General features: G+C 30.2%; 1 protein-coding gene across 1 annotated transcript; it reads left to right on the top strand.

Annotated features, from left to right (window-relative positions):
- The first annotated feature begins 1,246 nt into the window (after positions 1–1,246).
- On the top strand, positions 1,247–22,360 carry LOC142329541 (putative aarF domain-containing protein kinase 5). Its single transcript, XM_075374213.1, has 5 exons — positions 1,247–1,250; positions 2,201–2,371; positions 12,973–13,150; positions 19,721–19,888; positions 22,100–22,360. Exons 1-5 carry the CDS (start codon positions 1,247–1,249, stop codon positions 22,200–22,202), a joined length of 624 nt encoding a protein of 207 aa, XP_075230328.1. The 3' UTR covers positions 22,203–22,360.
- Positions 22,361–23,064: the final 704 nt, after the last annotated feature.

A 23,064-nucleotide genomic window follows, 5' to 3' on the forward strand; every position in this document is an offset into this window, starting at 1 on the left:
AAGGTTAATAATCTTGACTCATATTTATCCTAAATTTACAGTTATTCATTAAAAAAGAAGTCTGTGGACACATCCAATTTTTAGAGTAAAATATTGCTTACTCGTCTGATAGACGTGAACCATTCCAACGATGTCATAAATAAATGTAAAGAAAAAAGAACAAATTGTTAAATATTGCTAATTCTATTAATTTCTTCTTAATGTAATGTTACTAGCACTAGGGGGCTGTGCCTTCTTGCCGCTTCACAGCCAGCATTTAAGCATTTTTTTACAATGTCATAATATAGGGAGAACCAATATTCATTCATATTTTGATTCAGAGTTACAGAAAAATTTTGGGTGAGACCTCATTAGGTGTGACTTGATTATCCAAGTGTTTTAAGCCATTGCCCGTTCCAGTAGATCTATTAGGTCTTGAATTATTGTAGATTTTGCGTTTCCAGCATTTTTCTTACCATTTTATAATATAGGGAGGATTAAGTATTTTACGCTACTGTTCTTACGAAGATTTTATCATGGTTTCTCCTGATGCATCCAAGCAAATGCTGGAGCAGTTCCTTTCATTTTATATCGGTCTAAATAATTTTTATTAAATAATAAAAACATTACAATACCAAAGAAAACAAATTGAAGCAAAATAATGACAAAAAATTCAACTAACGACTGTATAATAAATTGTATTGTGTACTATTAACAGTAAAATTATTTACATTAACATTTATTCTATAGTTATTTATTTTTATAAAATTTAAAAAAAAAATCTTTTGTCTACAATAGTGTTTTTTTTAACAAAACGTAAAAAAAATAATTATAGTAAATGTTAATGTAAACAACATACTGTTTATAATATACAATACAATTTAGCGTACTAATGTGTTTGCTAATTTGTTGCATTTTGCCAAGAAGTGCTTCATTCAAAATAAAAATGTGAGCATATTTAGTAAACAAACCAATGCACCGTGTTTCTTGCTATAAGGGATAATTAAAGTCTCCTTATATGCTAAACTATTTTAAAGCAAATGAAATAACTTTTTTTGTTACAGAGAATTCTAACAACAGAATTTGTAAATGGAATTAAAATAAATGACAAAGATGAATTGTTGAAAAATGGATTTTCACTTGCTGATATTGATTTAAAATAATTTCGTACGTTTGCTAAACAAATATTTCATACTGGTTTTGTTCATGCTGATCCTCATGCAGGAAATGGTTAGTAATAATTTAATATACATATTTCAGATATGTTATGGGTAATTAGATTAAATTTATAGCTGCAGTTTTATGAATGTGTGTGTGTGTGTGTGTGTGTATGTGTGTACACACGTGCATGTGTAAATAAACCACCTAGTATATTATCTTAATATTCCATACTAGGTGGTTTATTTAATAGAATTTACAATAGAAATGAAACTAGTAAATCTGTTAATTATCGTGTAACTGTTAAAATTACATGTAACTCCCTATCTAAATAATTACTTTGCTTAACCATAAACCTGAAGAATCTTGCAAAACTTTCTAATTAAACTGTGTAACTGCAAATAACCACTTATTTTTTAACATCTTTTAAAAAAGTTGTGTTAGAACACTGAAATTGTACTTTTAAGAAAAAAAGTTGAAAGAAATTGTACTTTTATATCTAATTTACCATAATTCCTAAAGATTTTCTTTTAATAAGTTGACCTATAACAGTAGTCCCTAAAAAGAATAAGGTTTAATATGATTTTAACAAAAAATTTTTTCCGTGTAGTTATATGTAAGATGTAACTTTTGAAATGTCATAACAGATTCTGCAGCCTACATGGTTAAAAACAATACCTGAATGAAGCTAAGTTACTATAATAATCTTGTAAGTTGTAAGTTTATAATAATATTGAATCACAGTTGGATTCCTGTATTTAGATCAGTTATGTCCAACTCAAAATTGTTACCGGTATGTTACCAGGAATGTGATGTGAGCTGCGCGTCACATAGACAAGATGGATAAATGGTTGGCCACCTGTTATAAGTAAATTGTTTAACCTTCTCCCATCATAATGATCCATGCTTGATTAGCGCTCCGCGAAAATATGTTGGTATCTGATTGCCTCCCTTCATAGTCATAGCTGATGTTCTTTAAGAATTTTAAAGTAGTTAGGAGACAGAAAATAATTATTTGGTTTTTTTTTAATGAATTGTATATTTTTACTTTTATGTTTTGCAGTTCTGGTTCGTAAAGATAAATATAATAAGGCACAGCTTATAATACTTGATCATGGTCTTTATGAAACTGTTCCTGCTAATGTACGTAAATCTTTATGTTCCCTTTGGAAGTCAATTATATTGAACAATCATTGCGATATGAAGAAGTATTCTTTAGAACTTGGAGTAGCCGGTAAGTATTCTTTTTTTGTCATCTTTCTGCGTAATATACTTTAAATATTATTATATATAAAATGTATGAAGCATATTTATTAATTGAATTTTTTTAACAGTGAGAAATATTTTCTATACTTTTTTTAATTCATAATTTTTTAATGTTTTAGTCAGGTTATTCTCTGATTGCCAAACATACAATTTCATATTAACAGTGAATGATTTTGATTGGTCAGTTTTGCTAGGCACTGGAAAATTTGTGACTGTCCTTTCTTGATAATTATTGAACTTAAAAAGTGTAGAACTGTAAGCATACTTATTTAATATTTTGATGTAGGCTTTTTCTTAGTTCTCTTATTTTAATTCCATTACTTAGTAGTACATTTTTCTGTTCGTTTGTGATTGTTAGATTGCTAGTTGAAAATAAATTTGGGAAAAGTGTCCATATTCTTTATGTTTATTTAAAATTATTGAAAGAATAATGTATCAAAACAATTTGAATATGTACTTTAGTATACAATAATATCATTAGATAATAAAACATGTAAGCCATGTTTTAGCATCACTAAGTCTATTACTTTCATAGCAGTGTTGTTCCTGCCGTAATAAAGTCATGCTGTTGAAAAAAAACTTGATTTTTCTTTCTTAATTTTAACATGTTGTTTTTTCCCCCCTTTATATGTTTCTTCTTATCTGCTTCTATGTAAAAAAAAATATGTTTATAGGATTATTTAAAGTTTATTATAAAGTTTTATAAAGTTATTTAAGTATATAGAAGTACTTAAAGAATTGCTTATTTACTTAAGCTTGTGAAAACAAAGATTGGTGGAATCTGTTTAAGTGATTATATTGTGAATGAAATTTGTTACTATTTGTTAGTGGACCCTAATTCAGTCTGGTGGCAAAGTTTACTTCATGTAGATATTTTGGAGTGTTTTAATTGTTATTTTATTGAAAAATATTTGGTTTACTATTAAAGTACATTTTATATTTCAGATCAGTTTATTGTTGATCTTTATACATCCATTGCACTAGGATTGAAAGTTTGCCTTTTAAATTATATTGGTAGAATTGGGAATTAAAATTTGAACTAGGGAAAAAATGGATTTGTATAGGGATAATAAAAATTATAATTTCAGATTATGTGATAGTAATTGTGATGTAATATGTTGTTAATATTTTGAATAATTGCTGCAAATAGATGAGATTCAATGCAGTTTATCAATTTTTACTTTCCTGTCTAGATAGCACTGCAGCTCAAGAAGGGAAAGTAATGTAATCGGTTCGATGTGAGCATATGCGGTTTTCCCCAGAGCTTGACTTTTTAAGACCTAAGGAACCTAAAAAAAACCATCTGGAAATTTTCCAGATGTTAAACCAGATGTATGTACATGTGTACAGTGTTGGCCTCTAAATCACTTTATATTTTACTGGCCCAGTTTTGATTAAACTTTGTCAGATTGCTTCTATATATGGGGCATTAATGACATTAAATTTTTAACTTAAAAAGTCAAGGGGATGAGGCTGTAGAGCAAGGTCACCCTCCGTATCTTGAGATTTTTCCTAATTAAGGTCATATATTTTTAGGTATATTTGTGTAATGATTAAAATATAACAATATTTGAAAAATCACACTCATTCCAAAAAAAAGGCTCTAAACTTTGAAGCTTTGTTGTGATCGATCAGTATGATGGATGTTTCATTGTGGTTTTTTTTATTGTCATCTAATTACACATATAAATTAATCTTTACTAATTTGAGAGCCTCACACCTTACAAAGCAGCTGGACCCAACCAAAAGCCATGCATTTTTCTTCTTTCCCATTTTTATTGTTATCAAAACTGCTTTAAAAAAATATTTTTTATAAAATTGAACTTTGACTCCCGTTTTGGGGTTCGCACAAAAAGTAACAAACATAGTCTAGTCGTGTGTGGTATCAGTTTATACATTTTCAAGGGCACTAAAAACAATTTTAATATTTAAATTGTTGAAATAGAAGCTTTTTTTCAATGTCATTAATGTGTTAATTATATTTTATTTATAAGTAGTGGTGTGATGGGAAAGTCCTACAACTTTATTGTCAGTTTTTTCATTTATCCACGTACATACATTTTTAATATCACACTCATCTGAATGTCTGTTAATAAAAGCTACATTGTTTTGCCTTGCTTATACTCTGCCAGATAAAATTTAAACACAACTGACTGATGGATGTTCTGGAATTGTATGTGAACTCCATATACATGCTTGTGAACACTACACATACACATACATGTGCATTGTAGAGTTATTTGTGTTACATATTCTGTTTTTTTTAATTTATTGATTTTTCTAGAATGTGAAATGTTTTTCAAGTTATTTTTGACGAGGTATGCCAGTGTTTTTGAATTGTATGGATTGAAGCTGTATAAATATCATGAAAACTTTATTACATATGGAATGTTGATATAAGTGGCTTTGTTTAAATGTGTATTTTGTTTTGTGCTTAGTTATTTTATCAGAACTTATCCTTTATGAAAGTAATTGTGAACGTAGCATTCACAACGTTCTCGCAAAGTTCTTTTATCATGTAGTCTGCTTCTATCCATCTTAACATTTTTAGTGTTGTTTATATATTAACTTCTGTTTCCTCGTTCATATATGTGAATGTAACTTTTTTTTTAAGGTGAGATTTTATTAATTATTTTTTTGTAAATTTGTTACAGATTTTTACTATTATTGATATTTATCTTATTTCAGATTAAATAAACATTTTTAGAGATTTATTTGTATAATTCCGCTTTTTTAGTAACTTTTTTTTTGATAAAAAATTTCTTTTTTTACAATTTTTATTTATTAAATTGATATTTTTTTTATAAGTATTATTGTCTTTATGGTTTCATTAAAAATATCTTTTGAACTTTTTAAATGAAATAGTATTTTTTTACTATATTAATTTTTGTTTGTGAAATAAAAAAGAAAAATTTCCACTGTTAGAGGGAAATCATACACATTTTCGGTAATTGGGGAAATGGATGTTTTCCAGAATCTGATTATCGTCTGTTTTGCATTGCACTCGTTCAGCGATACATTCCTGATCCTAAACAGAAAGGCCCTGATGCATTCAAGCTGTTTTTCGCCAAAAGAGGTCCTGCTCGTGCTATGCAGGCACTTCCAAAAAAAGAAAAAGAAATGTTACATCAGAATATGGTGGATATTCATGAAAGGATGTTTGTTAGTGGTTTTCAGAGCAATACCAAGCAAACTAATGCTTGTAACTAGGTACTATTGAAATTTATTTGTTTTTAAAGCTCTATGTATACAACATTAATTTATAATATTTTTATTATACAAATTTTTAATTTAATATCCTATTATAATTAATTTTAACAGCCCTATTATATTTCGTAATGTAGCAAAAGACATATAATGATTATCATAGATTAGGTAGAATTTTGTTTCCTTTGTTCATCCTCATTTTTACAGTCTCCAGTCATTTATTCCTGTAGCTCTATTGTTTGTGATATTAGCATACTGTAGTTATTGGGTTTGAATTTTTTTTAATGTTTCATTTCATTCATTTAATTTTCCTTAGTGTCAGATTAGCATGGATGGTCGGTTAAGTGCTTGTCCTCCTTTGTGGAAAATTATTAGTTTAAGGCCAGGCTGAATAAGCTCTATTTTAAAGCTAAATGGTTCCTTGATATTGCTCCCTCCTTGGTCACTATTCTGTTATATGGTTCTAATCTATAATACATCCTTGCCTGGTGTTCTATGGATGTAATAACCTACAAGTATACTCATTAAAAGAAATTTGCCTGCAGCATTATATATCTGATGACTTCAGGATATCTAATGGATTAAGTCAGTCTAATTTTCCTAATTAATAAATGATGGTTCTTTATCTTTTATTGTAACATTAAAGAAGTACATGACTATTTATAGTTAATGTACTTCATGTATTATCAAACATAATTTTATACTCTCCACAAAAAAAGTATTTCTACTGGTTTTTGGGTTTAAAATAGTACCAGTTCATTGGGACAAAATTGATGAAAACCTGGATAAATCAGAGACTGTCAGAAGAACATTTTAACAATATGGAAGTAGAAAAAGTATATTAAAAACAGAAATGTTACGTAAGTTTGTTTAGTTATATAAATATTGAGTGTTGTAAATGCAGTACACAAATCCTTTATCTATAGTTGTAGTATTATGGGTTTAATTTATCCATGATTTACTATAGTTCTAAAGTAATGGGTAATGAAGTATTCAAAATGTTTATTCTTGTAATGCCTAATATTATACTTATATGTAGGACAGGTTAGTGAAAAAGATCACTTGTGAATATGCAGACTATTGTAGACGTTCTTATCAATAGATGTAATTTGGGATAAAAATGTACAATTTGTTTCTGTATAGCATTTAAAAACTTTTTATTTGATTTAATGATATAAAGATATGATGTAATAACCATGGAAATCATGTTTTACAATGTGTGATCAAAACTACTTTCTTATTTTTGTAAACAGTGAAGTACAGTGAAATATTATGTACATATTTGTTTGCTTATTCATTTCCATTATTTCTACCATGTGTTGCTTGTATTTTTTCCGTAACTGATTATTTTTTCAACTTGTTGATTAGGCACATGTTCTATTTCCAAATAAAAAGAAAAAAACAAGAGGCAGTGGATTTGTGCAAAGTTATTCTAAAAATTAGCTAGTCGTTCAGATAAATCTGTAGCAAGTTATATTGACTTTATTAATAAAGAATTATTTTATGTGGGCATTCATTATTGTTAAAAACATGTTAGGAATGATTATGGAAATGACAAGAATAGTGAACATTCTGGTAGTTCTACAATGAAAAAATTGAAGAAATGCAGGTTAATCAAAAGAACAGTATTATTAGGAGATAGCTTGTTGAAGTATTAAAAACATTGTTATAGACTTATAAAGTAGTTGTATCTTCCACTGGAATTACTGTATCTTACATTGAATTACTGAAAACTAATAACAATGTATAAGTCTCTGAAATGACCATAATAGTGCTGGCTGTTTCGAAAATGATTTTGTTGCAAGAAGTAAATGCATTGTGTGTCACCACATTGCGTATTAACTACCTAAAAATATCATCTAATCTACTTCTTCAGACACTAAATTAACTCCTTAAAGGTTCTTTTTTTTAATAGAAAACCTTGTTATTATGCCCATAAATTTTCACCAAAACCTTTGTCATTATGCCCTTTTTTAAATATTTATGTTCTTTGTGTTTAATTAGAAGGAATTGATATATTTTAAGATCTTATTTAGATACTTTTACTATCTTAAATGTAAAAATAAAATATATGTACTACTTACTCAACATGATGATGAGGACTGAAGGTTTATTAAAATAGTTTATACAACACATTTTACTACTAACACATTAGATTAGATAACAATCAGAAGTTTCTTTATAAGTCTACCACTAATAATAAATAAAAGTTTATTTTTATAGTACACAAGATAATAATGAAAGTTAGGTTATAACAAACAATAACACTACTATTATTTTGTGTTGCAATCACTCCACTAATCCGAACACCAACAAGTAAAGAAGTGAAAATATATTAAATAGTTGTTCCAACATAAAAAAAAAACATAAATATACTTTTATTAAAAATAAATTTTTCCCTTGGGTAAACTACTGATGTCAGTTGAACATAGCAACCGCATCAAGGAACTTCCACATGGTCCGACAATGCGGTTCTTGCCACATTGACTCACTGTTTGTGAGTGGCCAATTTTCCCCATGACCGTTAAGTTCCAGGTTGGCCCAGTCTCTGGCCCCCTCCCAAGAGCAGGGCAGTCAATCATCAGATGTTCAGTTGACTGGACCTCCGTGCAGACGCACAACTTATCAGCTGCAAGGTGGAACCGAAACAGATATTGGTTTAAATTAACATGGTTGGTGAGCACCCGGGCACCCGATGCCCTTAAAAACAAGCTCGAGGCATACCATCCCCCTAGAGCCTGTATAAATTTATACAAGGATCTTCCCTTCGTTATGGTGTCCCAATCCAGCTGCCATGCTTCCATGAGGCTCTGCAGCCTCTTCCACAGGCGGGAGATGGGCAACTGAACAAAATTTAGATCCGGTTCATTGTGATCACCGTTCTGCTCTGGTACTGGCCTGGCTCGAAACCGTATCCCAAATACCTCAGCCTTCCAACCTCCACATGGCTACCTGAACATTCATCACTAAATTGATTGGGAGAGCCTTTCCCAGTACAGTGGTAGCCTTGTAGGAGGTTGTTTTAAAAACACCAGTGCATACCATTAAGGCTGTGCACTGGGCACTCCTTAAATGTAAATAAACATAATCCTTAAACATAAATAAGTAATAAAAACAAACTAAAATATGAAATGGACACTTGCATCAATAAATGAACTTCAATAAAAATGTAAACAAGTATCGTAGGCGCTAGGCATAGGCTGGAAACAGCTAAGAGCAATGATACAAAACAAACTTCATACATTAACGCTTCTCTATGCAACCACAACAAATTAGGGAAATAAGCGTACCCATGCTCATTGAAATAACTTGTCTAAAAACAGAATAAAACTGGACAATATGCGAAAATGAATATTTCATAAAAGGCACTTTTTAACAAAAAAGGTGATGACGAAATACTTCATCAAGGGCAATTTTTATCAATGTAACTGATGACCAGCAAGAGGTTAACTGATAACTAATATATAACTGATGTGTTTAAAAAAAATGTTACAATCTGGATTGTACTTTATGTCAGCATTACATCTGTTTTATTAGAACCCTCTAACATTCTTATATTTTACACTTGGTGATTAAAATTGAAATATGAAATAAACACTTTCTATATTTGTAAAAAATTCATTTTTTAAGTGGAGATGGTTTTAGAGGAAAGTTTGTAAGTATTATTGATCTATGTGTGCACAATGAGATGATATAACATAAATCAGTAATTTAACCCAGATAATTCCAAACAATATCAGCAGCATGAATGATGTGTTGTTAGTCATTTACGTCAACATCAACAAGAAGGGAAGGGACAGAAACTTTGAGTTATATAAATCCCCATAAAAATTTATCAATCCCATTAAATCCCAACGTTTCAACACCGTATTTTCATCATTTGCACAGCTAATCCAAACAGATGATTTTGAATCTCTATTTGCACAACTAATCCAAACAGATGATTTTGAACTTCTATTTTCCAGTGTAGTGGAGCTCCATCTTATACAAGATTGAAGTTTTCAGTGTCTTTCTTCAAGTTGAGGCATTAGTTGTTCACTTAACATGTTGATAAATTCCTTTAGTTATTATGTTTATGACAGAAAAAAAAAATCTTAACACCTTTTCAGAGGAAATAGCACAATACACGTTCACTTTAGACAGTTTGCATAAAGTTGCAATGTTGCTCTAGGGTTCTCTGTTCTCCATAGTGATGAAAGAAACAATCTTCTTTGTCAAATTTTCTGCATGTCCATACAGAAACCTTTTCTTAAGCCTTTATTGTCATCATTTAAACTTTGTGCTGACTGTAGTTTATAAGACGTGAATAAATGTACACTTATTAATAACATATCCACACAGTCAGTTATGGAATTTGTAATTCTTAATTTGCTCAATTAGTTTTTTTAGTTTTCTTGGACTATCGGTATACAGTGCAAACATAAGTAGGTCTTCTAGAACTTTTCTTTTTATACAGATATCCTGAGTTTCCTAATTGCTTTATCTAGTCATAGATAAATTATTGGCATACCATACTTCATACTGTACAATAGTAACAGAGTTTGTTTTGGCTAATTTGAGAACAAAAAGCTTTCTCCATGCGAGTAGTGACCATTTTGCGGGGCTTGATGTGTGGCACAATAGTCAGTGTTGATATAAATTACAGCAATTTTACTAGCTTAAAAACATCTACTATAAAATCAATTGGTTTACTGTCTTTGCATGTAAAAGTTTAACATTTTTTTTATAAATCATCAATAAAAGTGTCTACTTGATTTTTGATCATCCTGATATAGCTTGTATTGTAATTAGCTTGTTATCTTTGCATCTTTTCACTTAATGTCATCCACCTCATGTTAAGTACTTGTACACTATGCCCAAAACCATAATAATATTAAAAGGTTTTTGGGTGCCTATTATAGTGTCATTTTGTATTACAAGCACTTTTAGAAAAAGGGTAAAACTAATAAAAGGTTAATCATTATAAAAAAATTGCAATATTTAATTATTTTTATAACCCTTATAAAAGATTAAATAACTTCAGTGATTTCTTTAGTGGAACATAACTTAATGCCTCCTAGAAATTATGTTAAGTGTTGGAAATACATGTTAGTCAGAAGTGTGGTGTCCTTGCTATAGGATTAAGGGGAGAGAAGAGTTCAGTGAAGACTTTGAATTGTTAGAAGAAATAGATAGAATGTTAGTTTTTTATAATGCTTGTTTCAGATGGATGTTTTAACTAGGCCATTCAGTAAATTGGACTTATACTCTGCATTTATAGTCTGTTCTGTAAAGAAATTAATGTGTAAAACACCACTTTATATCTTTATTTATTTATTTTTTGCGATATGTCACCATTTTCATATGCCCTGGTTTCGGAGTTAAATTATGTACCTTGATTTCACAAGTAGTGACAATAAATTGCAAAAACACATTACCATCTTTTTCATAATGTGTCAATAGTGAATAAACCATTTGTAAATATATCTGGTTTTGCGATAATTCATTATTATTGGAATGACATTTTTGAAATCTAACATGCACAAAAAATGACGGAACCTTATGGGAAAATGTGTAAGTTATAGTAGTTGTTAAAAGTGTGGCCTCCATTATGTGATTCACATAATTGTATGTGATATTGCATGTTCTTAAACACATGTTGTAATGTTTGTTGAGGAATTGCAGCAATATATCGTTTGAGTTTGCTCTGCAGTTAGGGAACGCGTGAGGATGAATTTTGTAAGCGGTATCCTTAAGGTATCCCCACAAGAAAAAGTCAGAGGAGATAAATCAGAAGACCTAGGTGGCCACAACCCCTTCAAAATTACTTGTCAATGGAAACACTGATCCTAGAAAGTTATGGTGTTGTTGGCTGTATGAGTTGTAGCATTGTCCTACTGAAACCACATGTACTCTAGCCAGTCTGCAGGTATATTATTTAAAAATTGTTGCAACATCTGTATGTAGTGTCCCACTGTTCACTGTGCCATGAAAGTGTGTTATAAAGATTTGCCTATATGAAAGTGCATACCAAACAGCCACTTTTTGTTTGTTCAGAGGAGACTCATGCAGCTGATATAGATTTTCCATACACTAAATGCATGAATTTTCAAATGTGTGAAAACCGATCAAATTCTTCCTCATCTGTGTTACATGAACCGCTGAGAGAAAGCTACATGTTTTCCAGTGTCTGCAAGTAACAATTGTTGACCAACACAAATTCTGTATGGATACATCTTTAAATGCTTGCGAAATGTTGTGTGGGTACTACTGATAGAGAGAATAGCTAGATAGGCGTTGTACAGATTTTTTGGGACTAACAGAATATGCAGCTTGCATGTCGATCAACGTTTCTGGTGTTAGCACTTTCGGTCAACCACCTTTGACTGTATCTGCCACATTCCGTGCTTCTTGGAACTTGTTATACACTGCTTGATGGACTTGTATGGTGCATTCACACTATACTTTTCTGTAAAGGCATTTGGGTCTGGGCATAACGGGACATCTAATGTATTGGGAGAGAATGAATATTCTCTGCTGCATTGTGTAATTCATTTTTCCTCGATTAAACCTTCAATAAAAGAAGGAAACATTCTTCCATAAGGTTGCATCATTTTTTGAACACTGTATATTTAATAATAATGTGTTGTATACTTATTAATAATCCCATGCCTGTCAAATGAATCAACCAACACTGCATGCTGATTACAACAATTTAATATATATTTTCTAGGATTTAGATAGTGTATAAAATTTCAGCATTTGTTTCATTTTCTGCATAATTTAAATATGAATTTTCCTCATAATATTAATTGATGAAAATGTTATGTAATTAGTGAAGTTAGAGGAAGGCTTTACTAACTGCCGCTTGTTGTACTTTCTTATCAAACACTGGTAATTGTAATTGTGTATTAACATCCATCAAAGATGATATGTATAAAAATTCTTAGAAGGTGAAAGAAAGAAGAATTTTGCTATTATTGTGAAAGTATGATTTTCATTATCCTGGATGTATATTATTAGTTGAAAGTTTAAATTGTAAATGATATTTGATATTAATGTAGTAGGCAATCTGCTGCTGTAGTTAGTTGCATAGTACTTAGATGGCGCTCCTGAAACACTAAATTGAAATAAGAAAATAAATAAATTAGAATTATAAATGTAATCTAACCAAACTTTATGGTTTTATTTATTTATTTTCTTCTTTCAATATAGCGTGAGATTGGCACCATCTAAGAACTAACTGAACTGGTAGATTGCCTATTACATTAATACCTGATATTTTAAAATTACCATTAATTTGAAAAATTGTAAGTTTGTGAACATATACTTCTTTTATAAAATGTGAATTGTGTTCTGTATGATGTGTGATATGGTATGCAGACTATCAGATGATGGCTGAGCTTTTAACTCAGAGTCCATTGAGGAGTAATCGTTGGCAACTAAACGTCAAGTTAACACGTGAAGAGCTTATGTACTTGTCAAAAGCAGCTCAAAATCATTTCGATCATGTTACGTCTGTACTTAAGAGAATGCCCACTTATCTTATTTTTGTGATTCGGTATGTAAAAATACGCTCAAGTTAATTTCAAGAATGCATCGTGGCTAAATAATTTCTTCAAGTATGGTTTATTGGTGGTTGTCTTCTCAATGTTTTTAATGTATTTATGGCCTTTCTACATTTTTAATTAATCTACTGTCATGGTTGGTGCTCTGTGATTTTAATTATTTCTGTATATATTGTACAGTCTTATTAATTAATTATTTATTTGAATGTGCATGATTCAATTGAAATTGATTAGTTAAAATGATTAAGTGATTTTATTTAGAAATGAACCTATTAAAAGTAATGTACTACCCAAGTGGTAGATAAAGTAATATCTACCGTAGGTGTTTATCAATATTTACTGAATAATGTTAGGTTAAAATTAGGTTAATTATGTGTAAAATTTCAGCATTTGTTTCATTTTCTGCATAATTTAAATCTGAATTTTCCTCATAATATTATTTGATGAAAATGTTATATAACTAGTGAAGTTAGAGGAAGGCTTTACTAACTGCCGCTTGTTGTACTTTCTTATCAAACACTTTTATGTAGAATACATAATGATAATTGTGTTAAAGCTCTTTTATCATAAAGATATTATTCAAATCATCAGGACTTACAGTGATGATTACACATTACAATGTACAATAAATCTGTTTTTATTGTACGACTGTTTTAATATAGTAATTATTTATTATTGTTTAAAGTTTTTGTTATGCATTGATCAGTTTTGTTATACCTAAAAAATTAATTTCAAGTTAGATTCCATTTACATTGTATTAACTATGTTACCGGTATAAATGTGGGAAATTTTTAACTTTTCACTAATAAATTATTATTTTTCACCATGTTGTAGAGTGGAATTCACTAAAAGGTTTGACTGACAATAGATGTTTTGTTTATGGAGTAAATAGAAGCCGTGTTTATATAAGTAATTTTTTAAGAAATTATAATAAACTGATCACCTTAATGGTCTTCATTTTGTTGTTCTTTCCAGTTTCCTTTTTATATCTTTAAGTTTATTATATTTAGAGCATATTAACTTATTTATTGAATAGGAATAAAAATATTCAGTAGATTAATTTATATTCACTGATTTGATAATAATACTAGATTACAACAAAATAATCACAATCCTTAACAAAAACCAACTATTAATACTACTTGTTTGGATCACCTTAACATCCGTTAAAAAAAAACCATATGTTAAAGGTTTTAACATATCCAAGTGAAATTCATTAACTACAGACTAAATTACTATAATCGTTACGTTTAATCTGTCTTAATCATTAGCCTGTATAGATCATCATTTTGTTTCTTGTTAATTTACTCTTCCTATTTTTTGTACATGTAATTTATTGACATCTTTCTTAATTACATATCTTTGTAATATCTTGTTATTATTTTCACATTTTCTCTATGTTACTTTTTTCACAAATATTTTTCACTATTCATCAGTGTTCTCATTGTTGTTAAATATATGTCATATTTCTCTTCAGAGTTTCTTATTACTAATGTTTACTTCAAGTAAATGATTAAATGTTATTTACTAATAATATATTTATTGGTGGATGGGTTTATAATTCTTCAGTGAATGTGAAAGTTTTTAAAATAATAACTAGGGATGATTTTTTTCAAAGATTATCTTATTTTTTATCAAATAAAATAATATAGATTTATTTGAAATTCAGGTATTGAAAAAAAAATGTCTATTGTATAATGAAAATGGAAAATCAGCACACCAAAATTGGTGATAAAGTACCTACAATTCCAGAAAATTCTAAATTTCTAATGTATAGGTTGTGAATAATCATTTTTGTTCATTTAAAATTGTGCCAGTCATAGATTCTTCTTTGAAGGAATAATACAGGTGTTTGGAAAGTTGCTGTGCACTGGAATTATTGAAATGTAATGACAAAATTTTTTAAATTATTACTTTGTATTTTTATAGAAACTGATATTACAGTAACTGGATTAGTTTATAAAAGGTGTTGAAAATGACAACATCAATACAACCCTGCACATATTTCAATTTGTTTTCAACACTTTAACTGGTTGATATACTGGAATGTCTTGTATATATGCAGTTATTGTGGTTTTTAGTTTGTCAGTTGTGCTTATTCTGTTGCGATACATTGCTTGTTTCACTTCATCCTATAGAAAGTAATCTGGGGGGAGTCAGATCAGACAATCAATTGTGCAGGCCACAAACCCCTCAAAATGATTTGTTCACCAAAGACATTTTGTAAAAGTCATTGACCTATTAGCTGTGTGCGCTGTGACGTCATCTTCTTGGAACCAGTCGTGATTGATTTCCACTTCTGTTAACTGGCTAATGAAGTTTGTTAAAACAGAAATAACAATCACTATTAACTGTATTTTAAAAAAAAGATTGTATCTGTAATGTGCATTCTACTCACACCGACCAGACTCCAATTTTCACTTCGTGTAATTTATGGGGGTTAGTAGTCAACCACAGCCTTGTATTTTGTGAATTAATATACCCTCCCAGATGAAACCATGCTTCATCTGTAAAAAAATGTAATGTTGAGGATACCTATGGAATTTTGGTCTATAAAATGTTTAAACCATTGACACAACAATTTAGTTTTTTGACATGATCTGTAGGTTTCAGTTCTTTTCTTACAGCTTTATGTGCAGTAGCAAGTAAGTCTGATATCTTGCTGCTATGGTAACTTAACGAATTGACTTTGATGGACTTCCGGCCATTACATCTAAATATCAAGCGGATTCTTTTGGTTAAATTTAGGTAGTCTTCCACTTCAATCAGCATTCAACAGAGCCTGTTGACTGAAATTTTTCTATAAGAGTTTGAACTGCATTGTGGTGAGGAACAGGAGTTTTTGTAAACTCTTCAGAAAACGGCTGCTTCACTAAATCAATATATGTGTCACCTTTCGAAAGATGTGTTCAACAAAAAAAATGTGTTTCTCTCAACTGTTGACTCTGATAAATGAAATGAAGTACATTCAGTCGCAACTCAACAACTGATATCTTGGTTTATTACTGAGCAACGCCCAACAAACCCGCACGGCAATCAACCTAACGCTGAAAGCATAGAATGCACCCCATAATTTTAAAGAATACTGCACAGCAATTTTCAAAAAACGTTGTATAAAATGTCTGGGATAAGGCAGTAGACTGCATTCTCTTCTAACATTATGGTCCACAACACCTGAAATGTCTTATGACTTACTCTGAAGTATTTGTGGTGACTAACTTTGCATTGGCATTCTACTGACAATGTGAAGTTAGAGTTTTACCCTTTTTTTATTTGTATCTGATAATCTTTTATTGGTTTTGATGTTTTATTTAAGAGTACAATTAATTTATTTACTCTTTGTTTAATGTTTTTTCATATATACTTTTCATAAGCATTTCTCGGTAAGATTTAAGATTTTGAAAATATCTATATCGGCGTTTCTCAACCTTTTCAGTATTTGGGACCCAATTTTCAATCATTTTCATAGCGCCCCTCCCCTCATACATTAACAATGTATACAATAATAATGTATTTTGCGTATTTTAATCCTAAAGTTACACTACATCCTTAATTACAAACCTTACAAATTACCAAGCATAAGTAAATTTATTGATATTTGGCAACACTGATCCACTGCATTGACAAAACCAGAATTGATGCCTCTCTATTGCTCTCTGTTTTACATCCACCATATCGGAGATTCTCATGGCTTCGTGAGAAGTTTCGATTTGTCTTGAACATTCTGGAATGTCTGCATGATCGTCAGCGCAAATGTGTATGAATGCTGCACCTTGTTCAATTCCAGCCAGTCTTAGTTGAGTTGATCCTTCTGTCACTATCGAATCTATCATGAATGTGTATGTTGTAACAACATGCCTGTTAATTGCATTTTACAGTATTAAATATTCATGGATATGAAAATATCCATGAATATACAGAATCATGGATAAATTTTTAAGCAGGTGTAAACAAGCATTGACGATAGTGAAACATCAAGAAGTGCACAAATGAGTGTGGTTCCGAAAATACAATCAAGAAAATATTCTCAAGAATTCTTAAATTTTGGGTTTACCAGTACTGTAATAAATGAAGAAAAAAGGCTCCTGTGTATCAGTTGCTCGAACAATTTGGCAGCAGACAGCATGAAACCTAATAAACATAAATGACATTTGGAAACGCTTCATAGTGTGTACATTAACAAATCCAAAGAATTCTTCGAATTAAAATTAAAATCATATAAAAAGCAAACATCATTTTTAAAAAAAACTTTTGTCTGCGAATGAAAAAGCTTTATTTGCCTCTTACAAAGTTTCATATAAAATTGCCAGATGTAAAAACCCTCATGCCATTGGTGAAGAGCTTATTTTGCCAGCTGCAATTGTAACTAGTTGATTATAGAAAGTATGTTTGGAAGTAATTTTGTAAGATAGCTGAAGATGTACACCATCAGCTTTTTGGGAAGTTGTAACCATAGTAAATTATATAAAAATTAGACCCTTAAAATCAAGAATCTTTTCTCTACTTTGTAAAGACATGGATGCAGTACATTCAGCATTACTACTTTATTGTGAGGCAAGATGGTTATTACAGAAATTTTTGCTATGTCTTTCTGAATTAAGAGATGAAATCGCCATTTTGGTAGAAGAGGAAAACCAGTCGGAAGCCGAGATGTTTAGAGATGGTTTATTTATGATGGAATTGAGCTACTTGGTCGACATGTTCGAGAAATTAAATACCTTGAATCTTTAACTCCAAGGAGCAAATACACGTATGTTGGATATGAGAGATAAAGTTAATCCTTTTTGTAGAAAATTGAAATTGTGGAGCAGAAATTTAAAGCAAAATACCTAGAAATGTTTGCAAGTGTGGATGAATGTGTTAAAACTTACAAGGCTGAAGAACAACATGTGAAAGTTGTTTTTTGTAACCATTGAAAATCATTCAGCCATGCAGGCAAAGAATTTTAAAAAGTGTTTTCTTTTTAAACTTCTAACCGACAAAAACTTTGTAGCAAGTTATGAGTGGGTTAGGGATCCATTTCAAAATACTCCCAAAGGGCTTTCAACTGCCGAAGAAGAAATCTTCTTCATAGACTTCACACCAAATGGCTAAATCAAAAGACAGTTTAGTAATAAATCGCCCTTTGAATTTTTGGCAGGAGTGGATGATGAGTTTTCTGTACTGAAAACAAGAGCACTACGTATACTACAATTACAATTTTCAACAACCTACCTTTGCGAAACCGAATTTTCTGTGGTGGCTGCTTTGAAGACAAAATATAATTAGATCTCAGTTAGATATAGAAAAAGAACTCAAGAATGCCTATTTGTAATATTAAACCTTCAAAAAACTTTGCTCTTCAAGACAGGCCCAAGGGAGTCGCTGACAATTTTATTAAACTTGTTTTTAATTTAGTATTGATAGGTTAATTATTAAATACATTGTGCAGTATTGATGCAGTCGTATTTATAAGAGTATTATATCATTGTAAATGTGTATTTTGATATTTATTATATCAGAATGCATTTTATTTTGCTTTCCTCTCAGTAAATTAATACATTATTTTAATAATTTTTTCTGTGATATGCTTTTGCCCACCCCACAGATTGAGAAACACTGATCTATGTAGATACATTTGATTTGATGTTAATTTTATGAATCTGCCAAAACAAACCCTGTCAACACATGTAGTGTGCTGCTATCTGATTTCAAGTTCCATTTTATGAATATTCTAGTGATCTTAATACAAGTTAAATGGTTTACCTTATAAATTCCTTAAATGTTTTAATTATAATTTTTTTTCTGCCTTTGAAACTACTTTTGAGCTTTTACTTTATTTACACTATTACCAGAATTTTTTTCCTACTTCAAAAGTTCTGTTTTTTCTGATTTTAAGATACTGTTAAGTTTAACTTGGAAAGTTTCCTTCTAGCAATATCAATTTCAGTTTTCAGAATGTAAAAAAAACTATACTGGTAGTAGATCAGATAAATAAACAGATTGTCCTCTCGGTGTGTATGTGTATGAAATTTTTCAGTTGAAATGAAAGTCAATTTACTTACCCCACATTGCGTCAGGTCTTTTTTTACAACTTCTTTTTTGTGTTTTTATGCTAGATAATAAATTATATAATATTACAAATCCCTTAGTTGTCACAATAAAGAGATTTCTCATTATAACTATATATATATACAAATTTTCAGTATTATTTCATTTTAAATTTGAGCCATTAATTTTAAGTACAATTCTTTATGAAAAACTACAACAGGGAAATATTCTCTGTTTAGCAGTATTATGATCTCATTGTTTTACGTCCATTTAATTATTGGAAAAAAATGTTCAAAATGTGTAATCTCAGGTAAGTTTTCTAAAATACTTAAATAATCTTACATTGTATTGGCTAATTACCATAAGGGGTAATTTTTTATCAATATAGAATGAGAACAAATAAATATTGCACAAATTTTTTTTTTTACTCGCAGTTGTTAATTTATATTTTATTCAAGCTTACTTTCATTCATATATTTTGTTCATACATTCAGGCATTACAGTTTTTAAAAAAAAAATTATTTTTGTTGCAGGAATATAAACACTATAAGATCTATTGCAAGGGGTCATGGAGATCCTGTGGATAGATATGTTGTGATGGCTCGCAGCGCCACGCAAGGTGCATTTGTCAGTAAAGATGGTGGAGTTATTGCTAAGTTAGGATCCTTAATGGCACAAATACATTTTGAATACAGGCTTATGTAAGTTTTTTTAACATCTCAACTAAACATTCTTCAACTAAAGATTCTTTTCAGCTTTTTAAATTTATTTTCTTCTACACTTAAATGATTTTATAGTGAAAAGTGTTTTTAAGGTTACTTTATTGGTAAAGTTTGTTAATACCAATCAGTTATCGATAAAGCTTGTTAATAATAATTGAAAGATAAGATCACTGGGTTCTTGTTTTTCAATAAAAAAGGAACTTTTTACTCATTAGAATTAGAATTAGAATGTGGAAGAGTTGAATGTTGTACAAGGGACAAATTGATGTAGAAAAAAACGATTTATTCAATGACAATGAAACTTAAGCTACTTTTCAATATAGTTTCCACCAACATTTAGGCACTTGTCCCCCTTTTCTGTGAGTTTTCTGATTCCTGCAGTGGAGAAGGCTCTATCTTGCTGTTTGAACCATTCGTGTACCGCTTCGTTATTGTTGAACTTCTTGCTATGTAAAAAGCCTTTGAGCGAGCTGAACAAATGAAAATTGGAGGGGGCGAGGTTTGGGTGTAAGGAGGATGTAGCAACACCTTCCAACCCAACTTCTCGAACATTTCTCCCATTCTCTGAATGATGTAAGGGTACAGGTTGTCATGCAAGAGAATCACACCTTGTGAGAGGCGCCCAGACATTTACACCTTAACGCAGGTCTCGCTTTCTGTTGGTGCATGTTAGAATAGTACTCACTGTTCATGGTACATTGTTCTTCTAAATAGTCATAAAAATTGGGCCTTGTGAGTCCCAGAAGACCATCATCACTTTACTGGTTCATGCATGAGTTTTGAATTTTTTTGGTGGGCAAATCTGGATGTTTCCACTCAAGACTTTATCGTTTGGATTTGGGCTCGAAATGGTATATCCACATTTTATCCCGATGATCCAAGTTTCACTTGCATGCAAAGCTACCCTCCAAACATATACTTTCAAAAATGTTTTCCTTACGTTTAAATTAATTTTTGATGTAAGCAAATTATATTTCTGATTGAAAGCTTGTTTTGCCTGTGCTATTCGGCATTTTATATTGCTCCTGGTTTGTACCATTGTGTTTTATTACGTGAATATTATACGATGCTACTAATTATGGAACGTAATAGGAAAGGAAAGTTATTAAGTTTTGAAATTGAGCATGTAATAAATGAAAGTTCTTTGTTTAGTTCAGATGGTGAAAGGGAGTATGAACTTCCTTCTGATTCTGATGAAGAGACTGACAGCGAGGTAAGAATTAATAATATTGATCACAACAATGCACAAAGAGTTGATTTTGCCATGGGATTAGACCCAAATAGTCCTTTGACAAGTGATCCCAATGTTGGGTCTGTTTATGATAGTGAAGAAAATGATTCCATTGTCAATAATCCCAATGTCCAGTATATTGTACAAAGTATTCATGAAGATGGACAAAATAGACAAAACTTCTGGACCGGTACAACTAATACCCCTCCAATTCATAATTTTACTGGCCAAGTGAAATATTTGCCAATTTATTTGATGACGACCTTATGAGTAAAATTGTCGGATAAATAAACGTGCTAAGGTCATTCTAGGAATGCCTGTATCACGGCATGGCATTATGAAAAACATGGTATCCTATTAATTTAGAAGAATTGAAAAAGTTTTTAGGTTTATATATGCTTATGGGTAATTTGCATTTTCTATCCATTCAACATTACTGATCTCAATCGCCTCTATATGATCTTCCTATTTTTGGAAGAACAATGCCCAGAAATCGTTTCCAGGCTATTCTAAAATATCTTTGTTTTTCTGATGCAATTAATGATGTGACTGAACATAGAAAGAAAAAATTAACAAAATTTTACAAAAATGAGAAATTCTCTGTACAAACATTACACAGTACAAACCTTGCAAATTAAAAAAAAATATATGCCTCATGGTCATGTTATGTCATCTTATTTTCTTTGGTTTCAGAACAGCCTGCAAAAGTCTGTTGTTTAATCTGGGTTGTAGTCTTTGTTCCATATCATGTCCATTGGTAATCATCCTTAACATGAAATTTGGGGGTCATCCAAGCTTACTGAATGAAATCCTGACTGATGACCCTTTTTTTTTGCATAAGGTTAAAAATGTTTTTCACTGAACTTTTTGTGTAATTTTTAGGTTAGTCAAATTGTACATTGTTTCTTAAGTAATAATCTTTTTTAATCTTTTTTTTTTTTTAATTTGCTTTGTTTAAGGTTGGATTTTGTGAAAGTGAGTTGTTATCGGCTGGTTTTGAGATTATTTGCATTAATTTATAAACCAGAGGTTTCTTCTAGTCATTTACTACTTCATTCATGACATTTAATTCGTAAAAATATCAATGAGGATTGTTGATTAGAGTAAAAAATATAATCTAATAATATGTAAAAAAATATACTTTTTTAAATTATTGGTAGCCTAGTGCTCTTGATTTTGTAAATGTATAATTTAACTCAATAAAGAAAAAATTGTTTTCACATGTTGTTTTTTCTCTTAATATTATTCTTAACCTGCTGTTGCTGGCTAAGAACGTTGTGCTCACCCTACATGATTTTTTTGTTATAGTTTTTTTCTTACTGTTCTTATAAATATGACTGACTATGTACCTTTTGTACTGGATGTTTAGAGATATTAGTCATCATTGTTTCTTATATATTTCTTATAATGCCCATCCTCTGCTTCATCCCATCTGGCCTGCCTACATCTGCAAGAACAACTATTGATCTTTGTTTATGCATGTTAAACATTAAATTTCTTCCCTTATAGTGAATTTCTTTGATCTAGATTTGTTATTTTTTTAGTTTTATTTGTTATAAGTTAAATTCATTAAAAAAAATACAGTAATTTTTCTTTCATTTAAAAAAAATCAGAATAAAAATGAATAAATTGTTTGGTTGTTGCAATAAAATTAATTGTAATTTAAGAGATATATATACTAGCGGACCTGACAGACGTTGTCCTGACGCGGCATTATTCTGTAATAAATGCACACACATAAATATAAGTAACTTAATTTTAAGTTAAAATTAGCAGGAATGTGTTCTAAATTTCATTAAAATGATTATTAGTATGATATTATCAGTTTGTGATTGTTGTATTATTGTAATGGGTTTATTGATTAATTATGTGTAGTATGGTTAATATTTATTTTCACTAAATATTGAGATGTCCGATGATAATT

The sequence above is a fragment of the Lycorma delicatula genome, chromosome 8 (assembly GCF_047948215.1).
Source record: "Lycorma delicatula isolate Av1 chromosome 8, ASM4794821v1, whole genome shotgun sequence".
Classification (NCBI taxonomy): Eukaryota; Metazoa; Arthropoda; class Insecta; order Hemiptera; family Fulgoridae; genus Lycorma; species Lycorma delicatula.

What these genes read in the sequence shown, in the direction of transcription:
- LOC142329541 (XM_075374213.1), top strand. An exon ending in TTTAGAACTTGGAGTAGCCG is followed by an intron (nt 2,372 to 12,972) that starts GTAAGTATTCTT and finishes TATGGTATGCAG; the next exon opens with ACTATCAGATGATGGCTGAG. An exon ending in TATCTTATTTTTGTGATTCG is followed by an intron (nt 13,151 to 19,720) that starts GTATGTAAAAAT and finishes TTTTTGTTGCAG; the next exon opens with GAATATAAACACTATAAGAT.